This window comes from Argopecten irradians, chromosome 7, assembly GCF_041381155.1.
Source record: "Argopecten irradians isolate NY chromosome 7, Ai_NY, whole genome shotgun sequence".
Classification (NCBI taxonomy): Eukaryota; Metazoa; Mollusca; class Bivalvia; order Pectinida; family Pectinidae; genus Argopecten; species Argopecten irradians.
In genome coordinates, this window is record NC_091140.1 from 31,646,444 (window position 1) to 31,668,996 (window position 22,553).

At 31.8% G+C, this 22,553-nt stretch overlaps 1 protein-coding gene across 1 annotated transcript; it reads left to right on the forward strand.

Annotated features, from left to right (window-relative positions):
• The first annotated feature begins 560 nt into the window (after nt 1–560).
• LOC138328147 (putative polypeptide N-acetylgalactosaminyltransferase 10) lies at nt 561–21,884 on the forward strand. Its single transcript, XM_069274799.1, has 13 exons — nt 561–731; nt 2,959–3,172; nt 7,883–7,961; nt 10,137–10,281; nt 11,111–11,277; nt 12,155–12,343; nt 12,985–13,162; nt 13,363–13,480; nt 13,894–14,004; nt 14,560–14,781; nt 14,909–15,016; nt 15,679–15,822; nt 16,799–21,884. Exons 2-13 carry the CDS (start codon nt 2,993–2,995, stop codon nt 16,961–16,963), a joined length of 1,806 nt encoding a protein of 601 aa, XP_069130900.1. The 5' UTR covers nt 561–731; nt 2,959–2,992; the 3' UTR covers nt 16,964–21,884.
• The last annotated feature ends 669 nt before the right edge of the window (nt 21,885–22,553 follow it).

Consider the following 22,553-nt stretch of genomic DNA (forward strand, 5'->3'; position numbering starts at 1 on the left):
AAAAAAAAACAATGGCTTTGTTGACTGTATTGAAATCGATCGATATGTACATGTAGCTAAATAGGCCTAACGTTGCAAGTCTCATAACCGAACAATTTAACACCGCTTTATAAGTCATTAGGAATCTTAGATCTGACAACTCAAAAATAGATGTAGTTTATGTGTATTGGCATTCATGCACGTGCAAATGCGCAAGCGCCATGGTTTAAAGTACGCTGTGGAATATTAAAAATACTAGTGTAACATTATATATATAAAAGTGTTTTAAGCATTCGTGGCATTTGGTACAAGTTTTTTACTTGCTGGCGAAAAAGTAAGATACGTGTACATGTATACATTTGCACATGATGACTAAAATACAATGTAACGTTAGTTACGTACAATCATTATTTTGCTGGCAACTGAAACTGAGATCAATATTACTTAATAAATAAATAAAGAGGTTGAATATGTATTCAGGTTTTCAATCAAAATCCCGGTAGTTACATGTTATTTTGAATTTAATTATTTTATTTTTAAAGCAATAATACATCTCATTTCAGATCTGTTTCTCTTTTATGATGCGATCTGATCATATGAACTAGCAGACAGCTTTATCCCAGATAATGATTTCTCCCTTGACTCAGAACGAGGTTGACCTCGAGGTCACGTAAAATGGCAGCCTTGTGAAGACGTGGAAGTAAGAGAAGAGTAACACTTGCTTATACTACTGCTCTTCTGTGAGGAAACGGGTAATTATAAGTGTCTGCACATGTCCGATTTAATAACGTTCACCAGATAGATATTGTTGATGCTTTTACATATCTTGTTAATAAATGTTTGCAAGTAATGTTTTCGATTAGACTACAGGTAAGCACACACTACTCTCGTTTCGCTACCTGAGTTCAGCTTTAGTACGTGTGCCGGAGAAGCATTGTTTACGTATGACGTGTGTCTGAACTACATTTTATTTACGAATAAAACATCATTTACGTAATTCAACATTGGGGTGTACCCAATATTAGATATCACCGATTAGTAACTGTTTTGGTATGTCACTTTCTGTTTTGTCATTATCTGCATTTTAGCTAAACTTATTTTATATGTTATCTAATATTGTTACAGGGGCTGTTTTGACTGGTTATTGTTTTGCATTATAAATCTACTTGTAGTGTATACGTTATGTCCATGCACTGAGAATCAAAGGTATCCATAAAACGAACTCATACTTGTTAATTGATAATTTGATATTATAGGCGGATCCTACTGACTCTACACGTATCTTTAAAAATGCAGTTCAAAAAGTTAATATACAATATAAGTACAGTATACATGTATGTACACTTATATATGTACTACTGTCTACTGAACAGTACGGTACAATGCACAGGGACTTTAAGCTTGACATGTTACTATGACCGGTCACCCAAAATAAAATAAATGGCCATCTGATACATGTTACAAAAAAGCATGACCTTATCCTCAGACAAAATATATGACAGATCATATACATATAAACATGTGTAGCAGGATTTTACTAAGTCAATCATCTGATAATAGATGTACATTTAGTAGTCAGACCAGGATTTGAACTTGGGACCTCTGAACACTAGCCAAATGTTCTACCGCTGAGCTATACCTGTTCACTGATCATGACCAACAGAGTACGATTCAGCTACCTAGGCCTCCTCGCTCCTTTTCAAAGTCTTTGCCCACAAAGACAAACCAATCCCTTCTTATATCACCACCGTGGGTATTTTAGTTGGGCACCAATTTTGTAATAGGAGAGGAGAAAATATATCGGCCATACCGGTATTGGAACACGAGACCTCCGAACACTAGCCTAATATTCTACTGCTGATCATCATGTGGTCACCGATGATCGACTCAATGTTATAGAATACATGCCTTTCAAATAGCTATGAACAACTCATCTATTTGCAGTTGTAATCAACAATTTTTCTATATATACAATATGTGGTCAACAAAATCAGTCATAGGTATATATAATAGCTATATGTAGCATATTTGTCTTCTCCATTGGGAGTCTCAAAATTTTCAGATCCCAGAGCAATTTCAAAATTGGTGTTTTGAATTGCCTACAAAAATAAATTACATACTGCAATGTTGTTTTACATTTATATTTGTGGGTATTAATTTAGATTGAAATTTTGATGTTGCATGATCTGACATGATAAAGGTATATTGCCTTGATATGCAATTGAACAAATAAGAATATACAGTATATATATGTCAAATAATTAATCAAGAAATAAACGCAGATCAATATATACTGCACACAATTTAAGTGCAGTGTACATATATTATAGATTATATATATTAAACTACATATACTTAATATCATTGTTGAAGACTCTGCACAGTTGATCACACTAGTACATATTTGTACTACGCTATATATGTACATTAAGTGACGTATCATAGTGCGATCAACCATGGATCTCTGATGATGTGTTCTATACATTATATTTTTTTAATGAAGTCTTTGTTGTGTTGAACTGTTTACTGGGTGTACCGTATATGCATTTGGTAAATCTATATATCTTCATAGTCAGGTTTTATTTATTTGCCTCAAATAATATTGATGTATGCTTCTCCAGTTTCTTACATCTGCAGATAAAAAACAAAATGGGTATTATTTATAATTACACCAGTGGGTCATAATTTTGAAATCACAAAATTAATGTACTGCTAGCTAGCTTACTATGCATGTATATATGTAGTATATATATTCTGCCATCAGCTGCTGCAGTGAAGTTATATAGTACATAATATAATTTAAGCAGAGCTATCGAGTTGATCAAGACAGTTGGTAGACACGTGTAATTCACTTTACATGGAGATTTGAATATAGAGATTTATATTTTAAGATTCCATTCAGAATCAAATTGTGTTCCCTATGGAATAAGTATTCACATGAATATTCGATCTCATCACTGAAATGTCCTTTACTTTCAGTTTCTGAGTTAGATCTGTCGGCTGAAGTGCCACAATGAGACGAAACTCTGTGACCATCCTTAAATTATTGGTGGTGGCAGTGGTATTTGTGCTGGCTGGACCCATGGTTATCAAGCACCTGTTTGGAGGCAGCAAGCGAAGCCTCACCGAGGAGTTTGTACATGCAGGCAATGGAATGCCGGTAAACCCTGACGCTGCCAAACAACGCAATGAGGTAAGTCTTCTTTGACTAGCATCATATATAGAATCATACTTCATAACCCAAACACGTTGCATGTTGTTATAAATTTAACATTTGCATTTTAATTTTACATCTACATTTTTTATTGAAATCTTGTAATTAATTAAATTATGATACTGATGACAAAAAAATGCACTTTACAACAAATATTGGACTTAAATAAGGAAGTTTATAGCAGGAAATCATCTCATAAAGTACATAATTTATTACCTTCATAAAGAAAACGGCATGAGGCAATGCATGCTAATTGTTTTATTTTCTGATAGGGCTATGTTTTTTTATGTTAAAGTGTCATTCTTGAGACATTAAAGTCAAAAATCTTGTAAAAAGACATTCTTAAGTAAACCAGCTTGCAAGCAGGCATGCATACATATATACTTTTAAAATTCATGAGAACAATTAAATGTGTTAATTTTCAAAAATTTGCATTCTACTACTATGTTTAAGTTTTTCATGACTCTTCAATGGGTTTTGTTAATTTGTTGTTGATTAATATTATATTTTTTTAAAAAGGAGACCAAATTATCTTCAATCTGGAGACTTATCATATATTTCAGCAATTGTTTTTGATATGTATATTCTCTAGCAGCATCTGATTTGATCATTTTTAGAGTTATTGCCCCTTTCCAACATTTTATAATTGACCACTACATGTATAAGATCAGTGTCAGTTGTCTCATTTTTGACACTTCTCTTTGACAATTTGGCAGACTTTATGAGATATTGTGGTTTCTCATGTTCGTTGTAATGCATACAAAGATTGTGATATGATGATTGTTTCTGTTGGTCATTTGCGATCACAGTTAATTAAGAAGACACGTAGCAAAAGCACAGTATTAATGTTCTGTGACACATCCTAAAAAGTCCTGATATTACATGTACTTATTGAGGCCAATATCTTACAATTGTCAGATATTAACTCAAGAAAAGACTTTTAAAAATGATCCAATCAATATCCATAAAATTGTAACACAATAAATACAAGCTATAATGTAGTATTATCACATGAAGTGCTCAGGAGTACAAAATTCTCTCATCAGCCCTGAAGAAAATGAAACTTTATAATTAATCATCTTTAATTTGTTTTGCACACCAAACTTCAACTTTAACTACTGTCCATAAAAAATGGAAATATTGTACAATTTCTGGTGGTACCTCCTTTGAGCGGTAGATTATATTTATAAGACTCTTTCATATGTAGATATGAAGGATAGGGACATTCTACATGAGGGTCACAAAATGTTGTAAAACCTCGGACTTGCTGAGGATTTACCTCAGGCTTGCTGAGGATTTATTAAAAATTGTGATTCCAAAAGTAGAATATCCCTATCCTTCATATCAATGTATGAAAGAGTATTTTTCTCTCATACCTGGATGTTTTATTGCAATTTTACTTCTATAATTTCCGCCATTTTGAAACGAATTCGAAAAAACGTGACTATGTAACTCAGTTTTAAGAGTAATGATTATTATGACAATTTGATTATTATTTCTATAGCATATATTTAAAGGTAGGTTTCGCCCAATGAAATATAAAGACTACGAAATTGAAATTTATCCTATACATAGATATAATCTTCAGATCATTTTCAATGCATACAGCGAACAATATGGGTGGTCAGTTGCCTAGCTTGACCAGGAAAATACTTCTCTAAAAATAGAGCGAAGTAAAGCTTTACATAGAACATGACATATTTTTTTCCAAAACGATGCCGCAGCAACAAACGGAAGCGTGCAACAAAATGTCAGATAGTTCTAAGTGACAGTCTTGCCACGGCATGTTTAATTAAAAAACAACAACAACAAATCGAAGTGCGAGGGACTGTTTTATACATATCATATAATCTAAAACACTTCATGTTTCTTACATACACTCGCTAACTTTGTACACCAAAACTACATGTAGATAGTCCTGCGGCTGTATGTTGTGCGCTGGCATATGTGTTGAAGGGATTTAACTCACGGAGCGACCAACGAGCAATGCGCGTAAACGGGAACGTGGAGTCCCAACAGATCCCGGCAAGTTTCCGCTTCTACCTTTAAGTTTTTGTGTATATTAATTTTTCTGAAAATGTTAACTGGTATGTATTTTATAGCAATATAATTATAAACACCTGTTGTTGGGCGGGATTGAGTTTCCAATGAGTTGTAACAGCTCTAATTAACACTGAATTTATATTAAGATTCTTCTGTCTTAGTTTAATACTGTTAGTTAACTTAGCTGGCAATGAACAATTTAAAATCTATGAATAGATTCACCTGATACGTTGGTCTGATTATAATAGAAATACATGTCAATATAAATTTCACAGCTTTTACAAAAGAGAATCAAATTAATTTTATTATAATTACTACCTGGTAAATATGTCAATTTTCTATCTTAACCAGATCCATACATAATATTATTAAAATCTACTGACATATTTTATGGTAAATTAATGTAGTTCACATTGATTAGAACTTCAAGCATGCTAATTTGATTTTAAAAATGTAATTCAGTTGTGGAATTCATAAGTGCATGCATAACTGCATACATTAAATTTAATTAAAGTAATAAATATGCTATTGATGATTTGAACTTCAATCTGTCATTTATTATAGCTAAACCTGCTTATATAGTTGTATAGTGATCTTCTCTGTATTAAAAACCAACATGATTTCCAAAGGAGAGTTGAATAAGTTGACCTACATTTTATATTGTAAACAACTTTGCTACATGTATAAAGACAACTTGTTATTTGTCCCTTGGGTGTTTTGACTCTTTATTAGCAAACTTTTATCGTCACGATATTCATTTTGAGATATGTAGCAAGATGGTTTGCTTTGGCATGCCACATCGCATTACTCTTAAATTAAATGTCCTAATTATAATGCTTAAAAGTATATAGTCATGTTCTGTGTTGTAAAATAAATAAAATTTGATCAAATGTAACTGGAAGTAATTGGATAAATGTGAATGTCACTTATGTACTGTCTTGGATATTGATTCATTAACAGCCTTAATATAAAAAAATATACCACTGATAGTTATATATATAATAATTGTATCAATGTTCCTCATATGATATGATATAATATCCTTGATTATTCTGGATTTTGTATTTATTAATTACAGTCCAACAACATATATATCAGTTTATGATATTGACTGTGTAAGCTTGGTTAGAAACTAGCAGCTGTAATAATATATAGTTATATATATATATTGGTGTATTTTCCTGGAAAATTTTGTAAAATGTTATCGATAAATAGTCAACTACAAATGTAACATGTACGGATGTGCATTTCATTCTTTTGTTGAAAGATGACCTTATCAAATTGATTCATTTTTATCTACAAAAATGTAACTACTCTGATAAGAAAGTAAATCTAATAGTATTTAGCTATTTTGCTTGGTAACTGAAAGTTTATAAAAATGTAATTATGAGTATGATACATTTCTCTTCATATTCTAAATGGATATTGCTGAAATGAATATGCTTATTTACACATTTTATTCATTCAATATCATCTAACATTAGGAATAACACAATCCATTCAGTGAGATTTCTTCCATTCAAAATCAATTCCTTTGTTGATTATACCCAACAGTAGTTTGTTGTACAATATGTACACAATCAATAGGTGTATGATTACTGACACTGTCTAATGCAGTATATACATTGTACTAGTCAGTAGTGTATGAACATCTGCATGCCAGTTTTAAAGTGATCATTATTAAACCTGATCAGGTTACTTGTAGACCAGCTCACCTTACATGATGCATGTTAGGAAAGGTAACATATTGTGACAATATTTAATGTTAGAACCCAAATTTTAAGATGAAATGCTATACTGTGTGTACTATGAACAATACTTTATTGAACATGTGTACTGTATACTTCATATTTAGAAATAGATTTATATTTTAAGTTAAATGCTAAAAAAGGCCTATATTATATCAATATCAAAAACCACTGTTGCCAAATGTAACACTTCCAAGACCTGATCATTTAGGAAGAAGTCAGTAAAGCAATATGAATGATTTGCAGTTTAAAAGATAATTTTGAACAATACCCGGAAAATTGATGTGTAATTACTAACTAGTATAGTCTACTGGTAACATGAAGAAAACAATGCCTATGTTGTCTTTTAAAACATCATTTTGTTGGAACTTAAAAATTGAAAAAATTCTTGATATTCAACATGTGAATGAAATGTAAATCATGCATTCAGGTTTATTCCCTAAATACAGCGGAAAAAAGATATATGTACATGTATATGGAAATGTTGAAAAGATCAGAAGCTCATCATAAGAAATTTTGTTCCTCAATTTTTTAATTATATTTAAAAGAAAGGATATTGTGTTTATCAATCTGCTACAGTAATTCTTTTAGACAGTTTAAAATATTCGAAACGCCCCTGTTCTTCTATAAAAGGAAAACTGGAATGTCATAAAAATTTTATTGATTTAAATGACTAAAGTTAAATAAAAATTTAAACCTAAACCGCATTTATTTCATTATGTTTGCATTGAAACCACATAGTTTGTTTTACATTCACCTAAGATATAGATAAAGCGATCAAAAGATTAAATTTATGAATACCGTGTCGAAACGTTTGTGCAGAAGTGATTTTCTAAGGTATATAAAGTCTATTGTACATATAAGAAGTGTCAATACACACTGTTTTTTATTGACACAGCTGCCACCAGCAAATGCTCCGCTGGAGAAAATTGACTGGCATAACTACAAACAGATTGCTGAGGACGAAGAAAGGAAAGGTACGTTATTGATGTGTTCACTATATAATTCACAATTATTCTATTCAGTATAAAGCACTTGTAGAAAGTCTGTACCAGGATAAAGGGATTGGCTTGTCTGAATGTGCTTATTACAGATGACCAAATGTATAAATATATTCTTGCAGTATTCTGATACCCTAGGGGTGGGGGGGGCAATCATTATGATACATTAAGCAGGGTCCTTCCAGGTCTGTCAGCTGTCTAGTTTTTACAATGGTGTATAAATTTCAATATGAATTTGATCAGAAGGGTGACTGACACCCATGACACAGAAAAGTAAATTTTAAAGCAATTTAAAAACTGATTTTATGTATTAATATTTTTGTGTCTTGACAAATTTTCAAATTTTATGTCGAGTCTCTGTTATGAAATGCAAGTATTAAGTGGAATATTTGATAATTATGTTTGCATATATAATTTTACCATCTCTAATAAATGTGGATTGTTTAGAGAAAAAGACACTAATTTTGACTAATGAGCTTAATTTCAAAAGGTTAATTTCAAGTGTCTTATATATATAAGCCTGTATATGAATCACAAATGATAATGTATGTTACATACAGTATATTATACATTTGTATTTAACAAGTTTGTAAGTTTTCAACCAAAGTTAATGTTAGATTGCATTAATATTTTATGTGCTATTTTATTACAGTCACGCTAATGGCTATTTTGATTATATGGAATATATATCGTCCAATATTTTATTGTGGTCTTTAAAGGTTATATAAAGAATTTGAAATCAAAGTAGATTTTCTATTCTTGTTGACCACTATATACCGGTACTTATGTACATATGAACAATAATAGTGTTTTAAACTTTTATTTGCTAACCCTGTATTCTGTAACTGGTTTTGGCAAATATATTTCACCATAACACTGACAATGGAACCCCGAGTGACTGTGTTAGGGATAGTGATGTATATATTAAGGGGATTGTTGTGTCTCCAATGTTTATTTATTTGGTCTCAAACATGAAAATACCATCAGATCTTATCACCATCTAGAAATATTCAGGCCCTTCACTAGGCAGATAAGATAAGCTAAATCCCTTAAGGGACACAGTAGTACATATTGCATATACATTTAAGATTATGGCTATCTAAGCTCTATATGGACTTTTGGAGGGACAATAAACTTCACCGAGAGTCGTCACATGTAAAATGATTAATTTAATAAGTGTCAACATAACTTAACTACTAAAATGTTATGAATTATTAAAAAAATAAACTCACAGAAGATGTGCAGAGTGTAGAGGAAATTTGACATTTTAAAAAATGGTATAGAACAATCTAGGTATGTCTTTTCTCACAAAACAGATTGCTGTCATTTCCCAATATCGTCTGAGTGGCATTTTCCCAATTAAAAACAGTTTTTGTTTTTAAATATGTATGTTTCAAGAAGAATAAAATGCAAATGTACTGTCCTCTTAAAATATTTCGCTCAAAAATCATAGAGTATTGATATTTTTTTTATGAAATATGATTATCAAATATTAGGAACATTATAATAAAGACTTATTTTAAATCATACCAGCTACAATATGAAATTTATCAAACAAGATAATTGAAAAGATGCCATTCGTTTGTCAATTTTTTCTGTTCTTATAATAAAATTATTACGTAATTTCATGTACGCGCATGTATGAAAACATTTTTTATGATTTACATTTTATTCCGTTTTTTTCCATCAATACATGTACACAAGATAATTGATCAATGATCATGTATGAAAACATCATAATCAACCAACTAACCGAAACCATTATGAGATTAATTTCAAGAATAGGATCAAAGAATTTCATGAAATTATTACAAAAAATAAGCCATATATTAGTTTGCAAAAGAAATTGAAATACAAAATATGATACACAATCTGCGTTGATAGAATTCTAGGTAAAGGATCACGAACTTCAGGCCTCAAACAGGGGAGGGAGGAGGCACAGCATGAATATACTGCATCATCCAAAAAAAAAAACTACATAGGCACTCCGCAACACATTGCACACATAAACCACTGTCCTTAAATGAATCTGTTTGTTAACAGGATGTTAATATATAAAACCATTGAAATGAAGTGCAAATAAGGACAGCGTTACTTGTTGAACTGAATATGATAATTTTATGAAAAAAGTAATTTATGTAATTTAAACAGGTCCAGGTGAGCAGGGACAAGCAGTGATTCTGTCACCAGAGGAAGAGAAACTTAAAAATGACCTATACAAAGTCAATGGATTCAATGCCTTCGCCAGTGATAAAATCTCACTGCAGAGGTCACTCAAAGACATTCGTCATCCGGAGTAAGTTGTTATATCAAAAGTTAGTTATTATATAAGCTATTATATAAAAAGTACAATTGAACCTCTTAAACTTGAACTTGTATGATTCAAACACCCAGTTCAATTCAAAGTATTTAATTCGTCCTATAATACATTTATTACTAATAAGTAAACTTGAAAATCCCAAATTCTCTGATACAAGGTTCGTTAACTAAATGAGTTTATGAGGGTTGACTGTTTAAAACCATGACTGACATGTTGGATTGTCTTAATAGTTACAAAATTCATATTTGGCATTTTAACAAATAATGTGGCCAAGTACGTATTTTCTCAAAATGAGCAGGTACTTAAAAATGTCAAAAACGTTCTGCATAATTATTATGAATGGTCTAACTTTTAGGAGATAGTAATGGCTTTAGCTTTAACATAATTCATATTTATTCGCATTAAGCAGATCTGCGTAAAATTGAAAATAAGTGAAGCAAACCAGATGCTCATTTTCTGTTGCATAAATTAAAGTCAGTGAAAACAGCATACTACAAAAATATGTTTTTATGGATTTTCCCATTTTGTAGATAGTCTACCCTCTTATTCCTTTAATACATTCTTGTCATGTATTTTTGTGTATTTACCGTTGTTCTACATGCACAATCACATCCATCCGTATACGTCTTACCACGTCTCTTTATGCCTTGATATAAGTATTTGAGTTGGGACATCTTTTGTCTTTATAGTTTCTAGTTTTGGGAAAGCCATGACCAAAACCAATACATTTAAGACATATCAGCTCTTAGTAAAGTGTTCTATGATAATTTAAGAATAAATCCCTTTGATTTTCTTTGCTACACAGCTGTAAAAGTAAAAAATACCTGAACCACCTACCCAATGCCAGTGTGATCGTCCCATTCCACAATGAGCACTGGACTACTCTGCTAAGACTGTGCTACAGTGTGTTAAACAGGGCTCCCAAAGGCCTCATTCATGAGATCATCTTGGCAGACGATTTCAGCAACAAAGGTTGGTCATCTTCAATTGTGCATGGAAATATGACTCCTCGGTATTGTCTTTTATCAGTGGATTTAGAGAAATGTTTTTGTTAGATCTTGATCCTTGTTTGGCTAATGTCTCTTAGCTGATGAAGACACTTTTCAGAACATGCTGTAACAGTAAAAATGGAAAGTATACATTATTGTTGAAAAATATTAATATATTAACATTCTGAGTGTTTCGTAATTATATAAATCAACCAACTGACGAAAACAAACATATGCCTATAGCTACATGTATGAAAGCACTAAGAATACAACGATTCTCCTGCATCAATCACCTGATTTCAAACATCACGCCAGTTTCATATCAATAGAAAAATAGTCCCCCACAATATTTTAATGTATAATCTTTAATTTGTTGTTGCTTGATATAGAATCAACTAAGGTTTACTGTAATAAGTCAATCAAATATATTTTTTTTATTTCTTATTTATCGTTTGTTATCTGCAAAAAAAGTCGGCCGGAACGCAGAAGCTTGAAAACAAAACGTTGTAGAACGACATTGTCATCCAGCTGTTCCACTAATCTCGCTTCTGTAATTTAAAATATAAAAACCTTTCAATATTGTTTATTTTCATAAATTATTCTGACGTGCTCCACGGGATATGTAGATAGCTTCTGCTATTCAAAGCCGCTATGAAAATTAGGAAAATACATTTAATCCCTATTTACGTTCAAATAAGAAAGAAAGAATCATTCGGAAATCGCCCTACTCTACTTCGAACTTACACATTGCATATTTTGAAAGAGGATAATGTGCAATATACTGCAGTTTGATGTGTATGCGGTTTCATCTTAAAGTTACAAGATTTAAAACTGTAGCTCTTATGGTATCTTTATCTCAGCACATTGTGGGAAGCCTCTTGACGATTACTTGAAGGAACACTTTGACAATGTACGTGTGGTGAGAGCGAAGAAGAGGGAAGGTTTAATCAGAACTCGTCTGATGGGAGCAAAAGCAGCGACAGGACAGGTTCTCATCTTCCTCGACTCCCATGTTGAGGCTAACATCAACTGGCTTCCACCCCTCCTTGGTAATTATTGTAGGAGGCGAGAATCTTTATTGAATTAAAGTAAAGAGGCCAATCACAAATTTATTCAGGAATTTTATTTTTTAGGAATTTTTCGTTGCACATACTATTTAGAGATACAACTCGTAGTATACCTTACTAAATATATTTGCGGACGGATAAGCGTTAAGTTTTCGGATGTTTTTATCTTCCAAAACTTACTATTATACTACACTTCATCTTCAAACGATACTAAACAGAGGTGAAATTGACCTGTCAGTGAGAAAAAGCCTAGTAATATGCAGAGTCATGTAGGTGATAAACCAAACAACCAATTTTTGTAGGCTAAGATTAATTGGTCTCCTCCTCTCCTTGGTAATTCGACCCCACCTAGAACCGAACATAGTGTCCGTTCGTCCGATCTTGTCTAAGCTCCCATTTCCTTGCGATCAGAATGATAACTGACCACTGTTTTCAGAAAACTATCAGCTTAAGTTCTACATGTATATAGTGTTTGTCTCTTGTAGCACTGTAAAGTGACTATTAAAATGGCTGTAATGACAGGTACACTAGTTCTGCATATTCAACAAACCTAAGGATAACTTAAGGGATGTAACCCAAAAATTAAAACGGTGCATCAGTATTTCACTCATGCTTTATTACAGAACCCATAGCTGAGGACTACAAGACGGTTGTCTGTCCATTTATCGATGTGATTGACTACGAAACCTTTGCATACCGTGCCCAAGATGAGGGTGCTCGAGGAGCCTTTGACTGGGAATTTTTCTACAAGCGTCTACCTCTTCTACCGGAAGATCTGAAACATCCCGCTGAGCCATTTAAGTAAGGGAAATATCGTCACATTATTTTCATCTGTTTGTTTTGCAATTTTCTTAATCATCTATGATCGTTACTAACTCCTATTTAACATATAAGTTAAAGGTCTACAAAAATGGGGTTTTTTTTTGTAATTTTCAATTTATCACACTAATTTAAGTTCAACAACTATATTTACATTCTTTTCTGTGATTTTCAATTTGCAGTAGCCCCGTCATGGCTGGAGGACTGTTTGCCATTAGTGCCAAGTGGTTTTGGGAACTTGGAGGGTATGACCCTGGACTCGATATCTGGGGTGGTGAACAATATGAGTTATCATTTAAGGTAAAACTATCTACACCAAAGTAATAATTTAAAACTAGAATTATAATAATTTAAAGTTGCTGTGTCCAATAATGTGAAATAATCAGGAGAATTGAATCACCTAACTTCGTAGCTACTACGTATACACTGACTCATCTTTTCGCGACGACTTGATCTCGCGTTTTCGTTCATCGCGATGTTTTCACGATGTTTGATTTTCTCGATTGAGACTATATAGTTTTACTTTATAAGCATTGGAACCTTCTTTTCAGCTATTTGGTTTCGTACTTTCTCATTGGCTGCAAAATTTAAGTAAGTTTAACTATTATAGCTGTGCTACCATTGTGTGTATAGCAAACTACATATTAACAAATACACTGGTGGTCGAGTGCTGTAGGATCTGTGTTAAAATTATTATCTTCTGATTTTTTCAGCTGTGGCAGTGTGGTGGTAAGATGGTTGATGCGCCTTGCTCAAGAATTGGCCACATCTACAGGAAGTTTGCACCATTTCCTAACCCTGGTGTGGGAGACTTTGTGGGAAGAGTTAGTATAAAAATCAAAATCTGGTTTAGCTTTGTAAAGAACTATATGTACTATTGGACCTTTTGTGCTCCTATATTCACTTTTTTTTTAAATTGCACATTCTGGACATTATGTTTTGCAATATGACGTCACAAATATGGCAAAATTCCAATTTCTGGCCATTTTTTGTTACTTTGCCCATCCTTTTCAACATAGATGGTTCATGGAAAGTAGGTACGCATCCATATGCCATCATAAAATTTTGTGTATACGTGTGAAATGGTGATCAACACGTTCTGCGAAAATTTCATGGTGGCACATGCATGCGTGTCATTGTAAAAACGCGAAAATGTCGACGTGTGTAAATAAGTGGCTACATATAGTTTATAGGCATTTATTGTATTTTGTTTGTGAGTTATGTTTATCTGTCTAACAACAAGCCTTTTAGAGAAACAATTCAGTTATTTGCTCGGAATAGCTAAAGTTTATGTGATAGGTTGATTTACATGTTTACGGGCATATTTATTTAAAATATGAATGTTATATAATTGTTAAAAATGTTTGTTGCTGTTATAGAACTATAGACGAGTTGCTGAAGTATGGATGGATGAATACGCAGAATATCTGTACAATCATCGCCAACACTACAGAAACATTGACCCAGGCGATATATCGGAACAGAAAGCCATCCGTACAAAGCTCAACTGTAAACCTTTCAAATGGTTCATGACAGAGGTGGCATTTGATCTGGTCAAGGTTTATCCTCCCGTGGAACCTCCACCATTCGCCAAAGGAGAAGTATGAACTTTTTCTAGTCTTCTAATGAATCGTTTTTATTACACACAGTTTTAAAATACATTACAGGTAGATGTAAATATTTGCTTTAGGGTATATGTACTGATATATGAATGTTTCGCTTCAATAGATAAGAAATGTGGAGGCGAATCTGTGTATCGACACCAGATATAAAGGTCAGAATGAGAGATTCCAGCTGGAGCCCTGCCTCAAAGATGGTAAAGGTGGCGGAGAACAGGTACGTCTTATAAATCTGTGTGTCGTCATTAGAGTTTCTCAATAACACGTCGCATTAAAATGCTATACCAATAGCCGGTTATTCTCGCAGGAAAGATCCTTTTTTGCGATTTAGCGGGACATTGCATTAGTCACGAAAATTTGATTCGCAAAATAAAGACATTGGCAAAATAAAGAAATTTTGCAAAACTAAGACATTTCGCAACATACAGGGTATCGCAACATGCAGGGTATGTTAAGTTATTCTAAACTAAATTCATTGAAGTACTCCATGGGTATTTTAATTTACGGGGAATTATGATATTTTGCTATATTGGTATGCAAGTTTATTTATGCAAAATGAAATAGTAAATACCTAAAATGAGTTGAAAAACTTAAAATATAAAAAGTGTAATTTACTACTGTTTGAAATTTACAAAAAAGTGAATAATTCTCCCCGCGAATTACTATCAAAAGTCGCAGCGAAATTAAAAGAAAATCACAATAGTAATAATTGCAGGATACAGCTTTGATTGTCTGAAAGTGTACAAGATTTTAACTTATTAAATATGTATATATCTTTTTCAAAATGATGTTTATTTAATAGTGTTTTTTAATTATTTCAATTACGACCTTTTGTTACAGTTTAAATCAATAAATTTGAATCTTTCCTTTCTTCGTCAGGAGTTCCAATTGACGTGGCATAAAGATATACGGCCTGGGAAAAGAAGTGTCTGCTTTGATGTCTCCCAGTCTATTAAAAAATCACCAGTCATCTTATTTAATTGTCATGGAATGGGAGGCAATCAACGATTTAAATATAATATAGTGAGTATCACATCTTCCTTTAAAGGGACATTTCGGTCTTTGAGTCATTTAAACTTGTACATATATCGGAAACAAGTCAGTTCTAATGGGAATTAGATTAGTTAGTTTTACTGTGATATGCCAGAAAAGCCAACGGTAGCCAAATGTATGTGAAATGTTCAATCGCCATTACACATAGTCTTGTATGCCGAACCCTGACCCTTGTGTAGTAAAGAATTTTTTGTCTTGAACTTCTCAAATCGCTCTTACAGTTGTGTTAACATTATTAGATGCACTTTCTTGTCTAAAAATAATTCCATCAACTTCTCAGTGGTTTATATTGCATTTGTTTAACGTGCGTGACTTTGACTCGGGTATGGGTACTGCGTACATGTTGTACCTGCTTTATCGTGTTGATCAACAATGGTATTAATCAAAATACATACCAATGTTGTGGAATTTGTCCCTATTTTTTGTCATATGTTTCATACGAAATGTAAAAGAATAGATTTACGTCATATTTTGCTTCGTGGTTATGTCACGAATTAGCCTCACTGAGTTGTCCCTTTAAGAGAAAAGTGTCATGAAATTCTCAATCGAATATTACAAGTTATATAGCTCTTGCAGATTGTAACGTCATTAGTTTATATGCGGAAATTTACGTTGTATTAATTTCCATGAAATGATCACATAATGCTCATAAACACACAACATGAATCCTGTCAGCAAGGGGCATAACTGTGTTATATCTAATTCCTTCATTCACACTAGAACTATAACATATATCATCCTTGTAAGGTTTCGGGTTGCCATGGATAAAACTCGATAATTTTCATAAATATTTAATGTAACAATTTACTCGGTATACCGTATGCCATTTTGAACAAAAAAAAAAAAAGAAGGAGAGGGGAGGGCGATTTGCAATGAATTTGGAATATTTTAGAATTGTTTTCAGTTTCCATGGAATAATTAATTGAAAACTATATTTATTTTTCAGGATACTTCACAAATTTACCATGTCATAAGTAATCAGTGTTTAGACTGTGATCCAGGTAGTCACGAACTTTTTACAAATCCATGTGATAAAAACTTGCGATCACAGCAGTGGAAAATAGAGACTCTGAACGAAACAGCCATCAGAGCGGAATGGAAAGCAGCATAGAGTGTGTGAGAGCAGCACCACCTGATAAGGTCGCGTGGAGTGAGAGAGCAGACGGCGCCACCTGGTGTGGGGGGTAAATAAACGTGCCTGTCTCTGCTGTCTACAGAATTACAGGGAATTTATTGTGTACAGTGTTTATTTATATAACTGTTTCTTAATTACCATCAATATAGTATGTAGTGTAGTAATTGTCCTTACTTTGTCGGAGTTTATATATCGATGTATTGACAAATTGTACAGTATTCTGGTAGTATTGTGGTAAACGTCCATTGGGTGGTGTTAACAATATGAATGTAAAACATCTATTGATAAATATTTAGGTGATAGAAAACAGCATATGATTAACCAGTATTAGTTAAAAATCCATAAATAACTGCAATGTGAAATTTACATCAACAGGTTTTTGTTATTACCTAAGTGGTTATGCCCTATTTATGTATAGAGACAGTGTGAAATAATTCGCTTTCTTACTATTAAAACGATGATAGATAAGCATACATTTTATCATATTATATTTCTATGACTTTGAAATTATGTTAAAATCTTTTATTGAATATGCTTAAATCGATTAGGGGACATTGTTATATTCTCTGGCGAAGATATTTTTAAGATGACTTTTCATATATAACCCCAATATATTATCACAATGTTGGAGAGTTCGTGATTATCTATTTTTTGATTACGCATCATGCCCTTGTTCAATGAATTGTATATGTATACAATATGTATATATGTACAAAAAATATTTATTTTTGTGCACAAAAAAAATCTTATCTTGTTTACCATAACATTGATGTACCTGGTACTTAATCATGAAATGTTGAATGTGGATTTTATTTCTAAACATTTAAATTTATATGATATCCAACTTTATTCATAAGTTGCACAAATATTTGCTTTATGTATTATTTGCTTTTCATCCAAAACCAATGTTATTTATTTTACGGTTTATAGTGTAAGTAGTAGATAAGCATTTGTTGACTTGTTATTAGTTTTATCTTAAAGTCCCGTTATTAATTGTTGGAGTCATCAAATATTTCTCCTCTCTTTATAAATATTTGATAATTTCAACAGTTTCCGATTATGTACTATGAAATTTCAACATTTTCCGATTATGTACTATGAAATTTCAACATTTTCTGATCATGTTCTATGAAATTCAATTTTATTTGTAACTTTACGTTCAGCAATTTATAAATATAAAGAATTTTAACACATATTGTATATAGATTTGAAGGACCAAAGAGTATACTTTGTATATTGCTTATCATGTATCGTCGTTGATGGCACTACACAACAGTTATTGATAAGTGTATTTTATGATAGTGCACTCAGTCGTGGTCTCTGACGATGGCCATTTATATGGGTGTAAATGCTTTAAAATTCGTAGAATTTGATTAAATTCCCAACACGTGTAGAAGTAAAAAAAAAACGTGGATGGCACTTTATATTATTGATATTTCGCTCAATTTTGTAATCATATAAATATTAAGCATTTCATTGCTTCTTGCACTGCATGTAAAATATGAAATTTTGAATAAATATATGGCTGTACTAATTTGATTTAATGGAGATGTTATGAAAGTTTCACAATTATAATAATATCGTCATTATATGTATTAATTGATTCAGTATTTTAAATCAAAAACTACTTACATTTGTCACAAGCTTATACACTGAGATAATTGTTAATTGATGTTAGCTTTAGATAAAAAGACAGATATGTATGTAATAATGCTTTCAATCACTTATGAAGAATTTGAATACAAAATGTACACAAAACCATTTCTATATATATCGTGTAAATATTCACAAACAATGACTTGGTACATGTTCAGTTTTGTCAGGCTCCCTATCAAAGTAATACATTTTGTATTTATCATCTCACAAACCGTATTCTGTATTTGCATATTACAGAGTTATCTGCCCTTGCAGGTAGGTATTGATTGTGACGTCATGTGTTTGCGAGCGTAACGTCATACTTTTCGGAGAAAATTACGTAAATTGCGCGCAAAATAATGACGTAACAATTGATACCTACCCGCAGGGGAGCTAACTCTGTAATATGCAAAGACGGAATATCGACATGTATAACTTACCTCAATGATAACTTTTCATAGTTACGATGATGTGGATACATCAGACAGTTGTTGTTAACATTTTACTTTGTAGAAGCTACAAAACAGACAAAATGAGTTCAGTTCAAATTTTCTCAAGCAATGAGTTTTGACACAAGACACAATTACACTTGATCTCGAAAATGACACCTCAACTGAGATGAAAAAAATTGTCGCAATTGAGTAAAAAACCAATAGATATATCATGCAGATTCTACTGGGTTTTGTTATTATCAATCAAGTTGATACGGCTAACTCCTATTGCATTCAATATTTGCGCTTCATATAGAATTATTGCTCATTTACTTAATTTCACCACGTATACAACCTGAATAAATTTTACATACTTTTTTTTAGTAATTGTGAAAATTAAACCTTTAAGGAAAATTTTTCCATTCTTTTAATTACACGAATACGATTTACTGCTTGTTCGTATTCTGCCATTTACGAGTTTATTAGACGCAAGTTTTAAGAATTCATTAAAATGTTTTAAGCTTATTAAGATGTTGTCCTAAGGGACACATTTCATATATATTGTAAAGCGAATCTCTTAGAAATCCAAAATGTGAAGTAAAACGTAAATAAATTTCAAATGGAAGTTGTGTCCGTCATCTGGTGACATAGGTATTTGTAATGTTTGTTAAAGTCCACTGTTATGTTTACTTTTAGAACCAGTACACATATTCCAGATTGTAGGGGTTTAGGAAATTTACTGCTGACACTAATTGTGTTTTAGCTTTAAATTGAATACCAATGATTGAACAAAGGAGGTAATTCGTCAGTGTTAATTATTTTAATCATACTTCTACAAAAAAAAACTTAGAATGCAGGCTTTCAGTTAAAGGAGATATGTAATATTTCACTTCAGCTTATAATTACTTTTTACACTAATCTATGCAACGTTATAAGTCGTGTGTTAACTTTTGTTGTGAAATGAGTGACTATTTTTTCAATAATGATGAGACATTGATGATTTTCATCGCTGTATGTTGATCTAGTCTTACACCTTATTGCAATCAAACTATGCTTTATGATCCGCATAGTTACGCAAACCAAATGGTGTGATATGGATGATTTTGTTAATTGAGTTGCTTTGATACTGGTATTTATATCTTCCTATATTATAAAAGTCGCGTGCGGTCGTTATTTGGCTATGAATGATCAACTTCAAACAGACTTCATTTTGGGAAACAAATTTTGAACAAGCCCAATTATAAGTGTGCAATAGAAATTTTCCCATAACTGAATGTGTGCAATAACAACTAATGAAACATGAAGTTAGCGCAAAATATTTGTGTGGTGTCAAATAAACTGAAATATAAATATTTGGTATCCAATAAGCTCAAATATAAATTGGTATCCAATAAGCTGAAATATAAATATGAGGATCTTGGAACTGAACGTTTCATCAAAAGCATGATCCTCTAAAAGAATTCTAGCGTTATTCTCACAAAGTTATGAATAAATAAAACAAAACTCGTTCAAAAAATATCATGCAACAAATTGGGATGATTAAATGCATGTAGTTTATTTATTTTTATTGATTTAATGAATTAATGTTCATAAGTCTTTGAAGTATCGGATGATCTTATTTGTAATTTGTATCTTTACCGAGATTTTCCGTGTATGCAAAGAAGCAATGTTTTACTGTTTTACATTTTGATTTAATTACGGAATTCGAGGTAATAAATCAACAAGTTGATTTTTATAATATCGATGTTTAAAGTTGTTATAAATTATTGATTCTTGGTGAATCCGATCACTGACACCAATAGTATTATTTGACCGTATAATATCACATCTACCGGTATCTTTGCCTCTATTACATGTCCAATGCTCGCCTGCGCTTACTATGTGTTGCTTTCAAGTAACTACGAATTACAAGCTTTTGGTATGTAAGTTTTATAGTGTATAGTGTTCTATGTACATTTATAATTCTGTATTGGAATTTCTTCACTTATGAAAAACACGAACATTTCCAGTGGATGATGTAACCTGTAATTTCTAGTTTATAGGGCTGAATTATTTTGATCTACAAGAGTTACTTCCCTTAGTGTCACTCCTAGTAAGAACGAAATGAAATCACCCTAAGTAACTTCGGTCTTCGGTATTTCAAAATGGGTTTGGATTTCCTGAAATTCTAGACCGCTGGATAAAGGTGTTATGAATTAATCCATTATACCAGATTCAAATTCAAACTGTGCAGATTATAATTATTTCTTTGCGTATTACAGAGTTCTCTTCCCTTTGAATCCATGTAGCGATTGTAAAGTATTTAAGAAACATTTTATCGTTTTCACGAAAAAATATGACATAAAATATACCTATCTGCATGGGAGATAACTCTGTAATTGCAAATAGAGAATATGTGAGGCTGTCGTTACAACACTTATTTAAAGATAAATTATATATCACTTGACTTGAGGCAAATGTTAAAATGATATTGAGTGAATATACTTTTTACGATTGAATTGTATTGTAAAGCTACGGTGTTGCACAGGAGTTTTTATGTTTATTTTAGAGTTTAATACATATGAATGAGGAGTACTTGAATGGTATGAGAGAGGTTTTGAAATATGTTGTATGCTACATAATCATGTACATATATTATATACGAAATGTAAACTTGTGATATTCACATTCCAGTGGGTGTATATTATAGGTAGAACATGACAGTAAGTTTATATATATATATATATTATAGTGACATCCGAATATGTACGATTGTTTGATAGAATTGGTGACATAACAATTATGGTGTCTTTGTTTGACGAGATGAGAAGAATAAATCTTTTCTAAATGTTGTTATTTAAAAGATTTTTCTCATTTCCATCCATTCAATGTCAGCATTTTAATGTTTTTCTTTTCAATTTTCTCTTTCTCGATTTTTCATAACATAAAAGCTAAGAAACTTGTCGTGTAGTCTGCCTGTCTTTAGCTTTAGTCTCCCAAAATGATTATTCATCTATAAATTGCTTAAGGGATGAAGACAAAGACTTAATTAATAATTGTCAAGGCTCATATACTGATATTAGTTATATGAAATGTATAAGCATAGTTTGAAATACTTCTAAATTTCGAATTAAGCGTCACAGAATGATGCCCAACACCGGGCTACAATTTGTTTTGTAAAAACATCACACTAAAATATATAATATTGAATGTATGCTGGCTTAAACTATTTTATAAAAGTGAGCAAAGTATTGTTTAAGTATAGAATGAATGCGTATTTCAATTTTCTTTTTTTAATTTTCATGACAATTTAAATCTATCAATCATATTCATCCCAATTATTTTTAAACCGGTATATGAAATATGAACAAAATACCGAATAGATTTTTTTTTTTCAAATTCTGTTAAAGTTGAAAACAATTTGCTGGTATTTAAACAATACTGGCATGCATTTATCTTATATTTTATTATATTTTCTATTTTTACTTCATCATATGGATATGGAATTGAAGTTATATTGG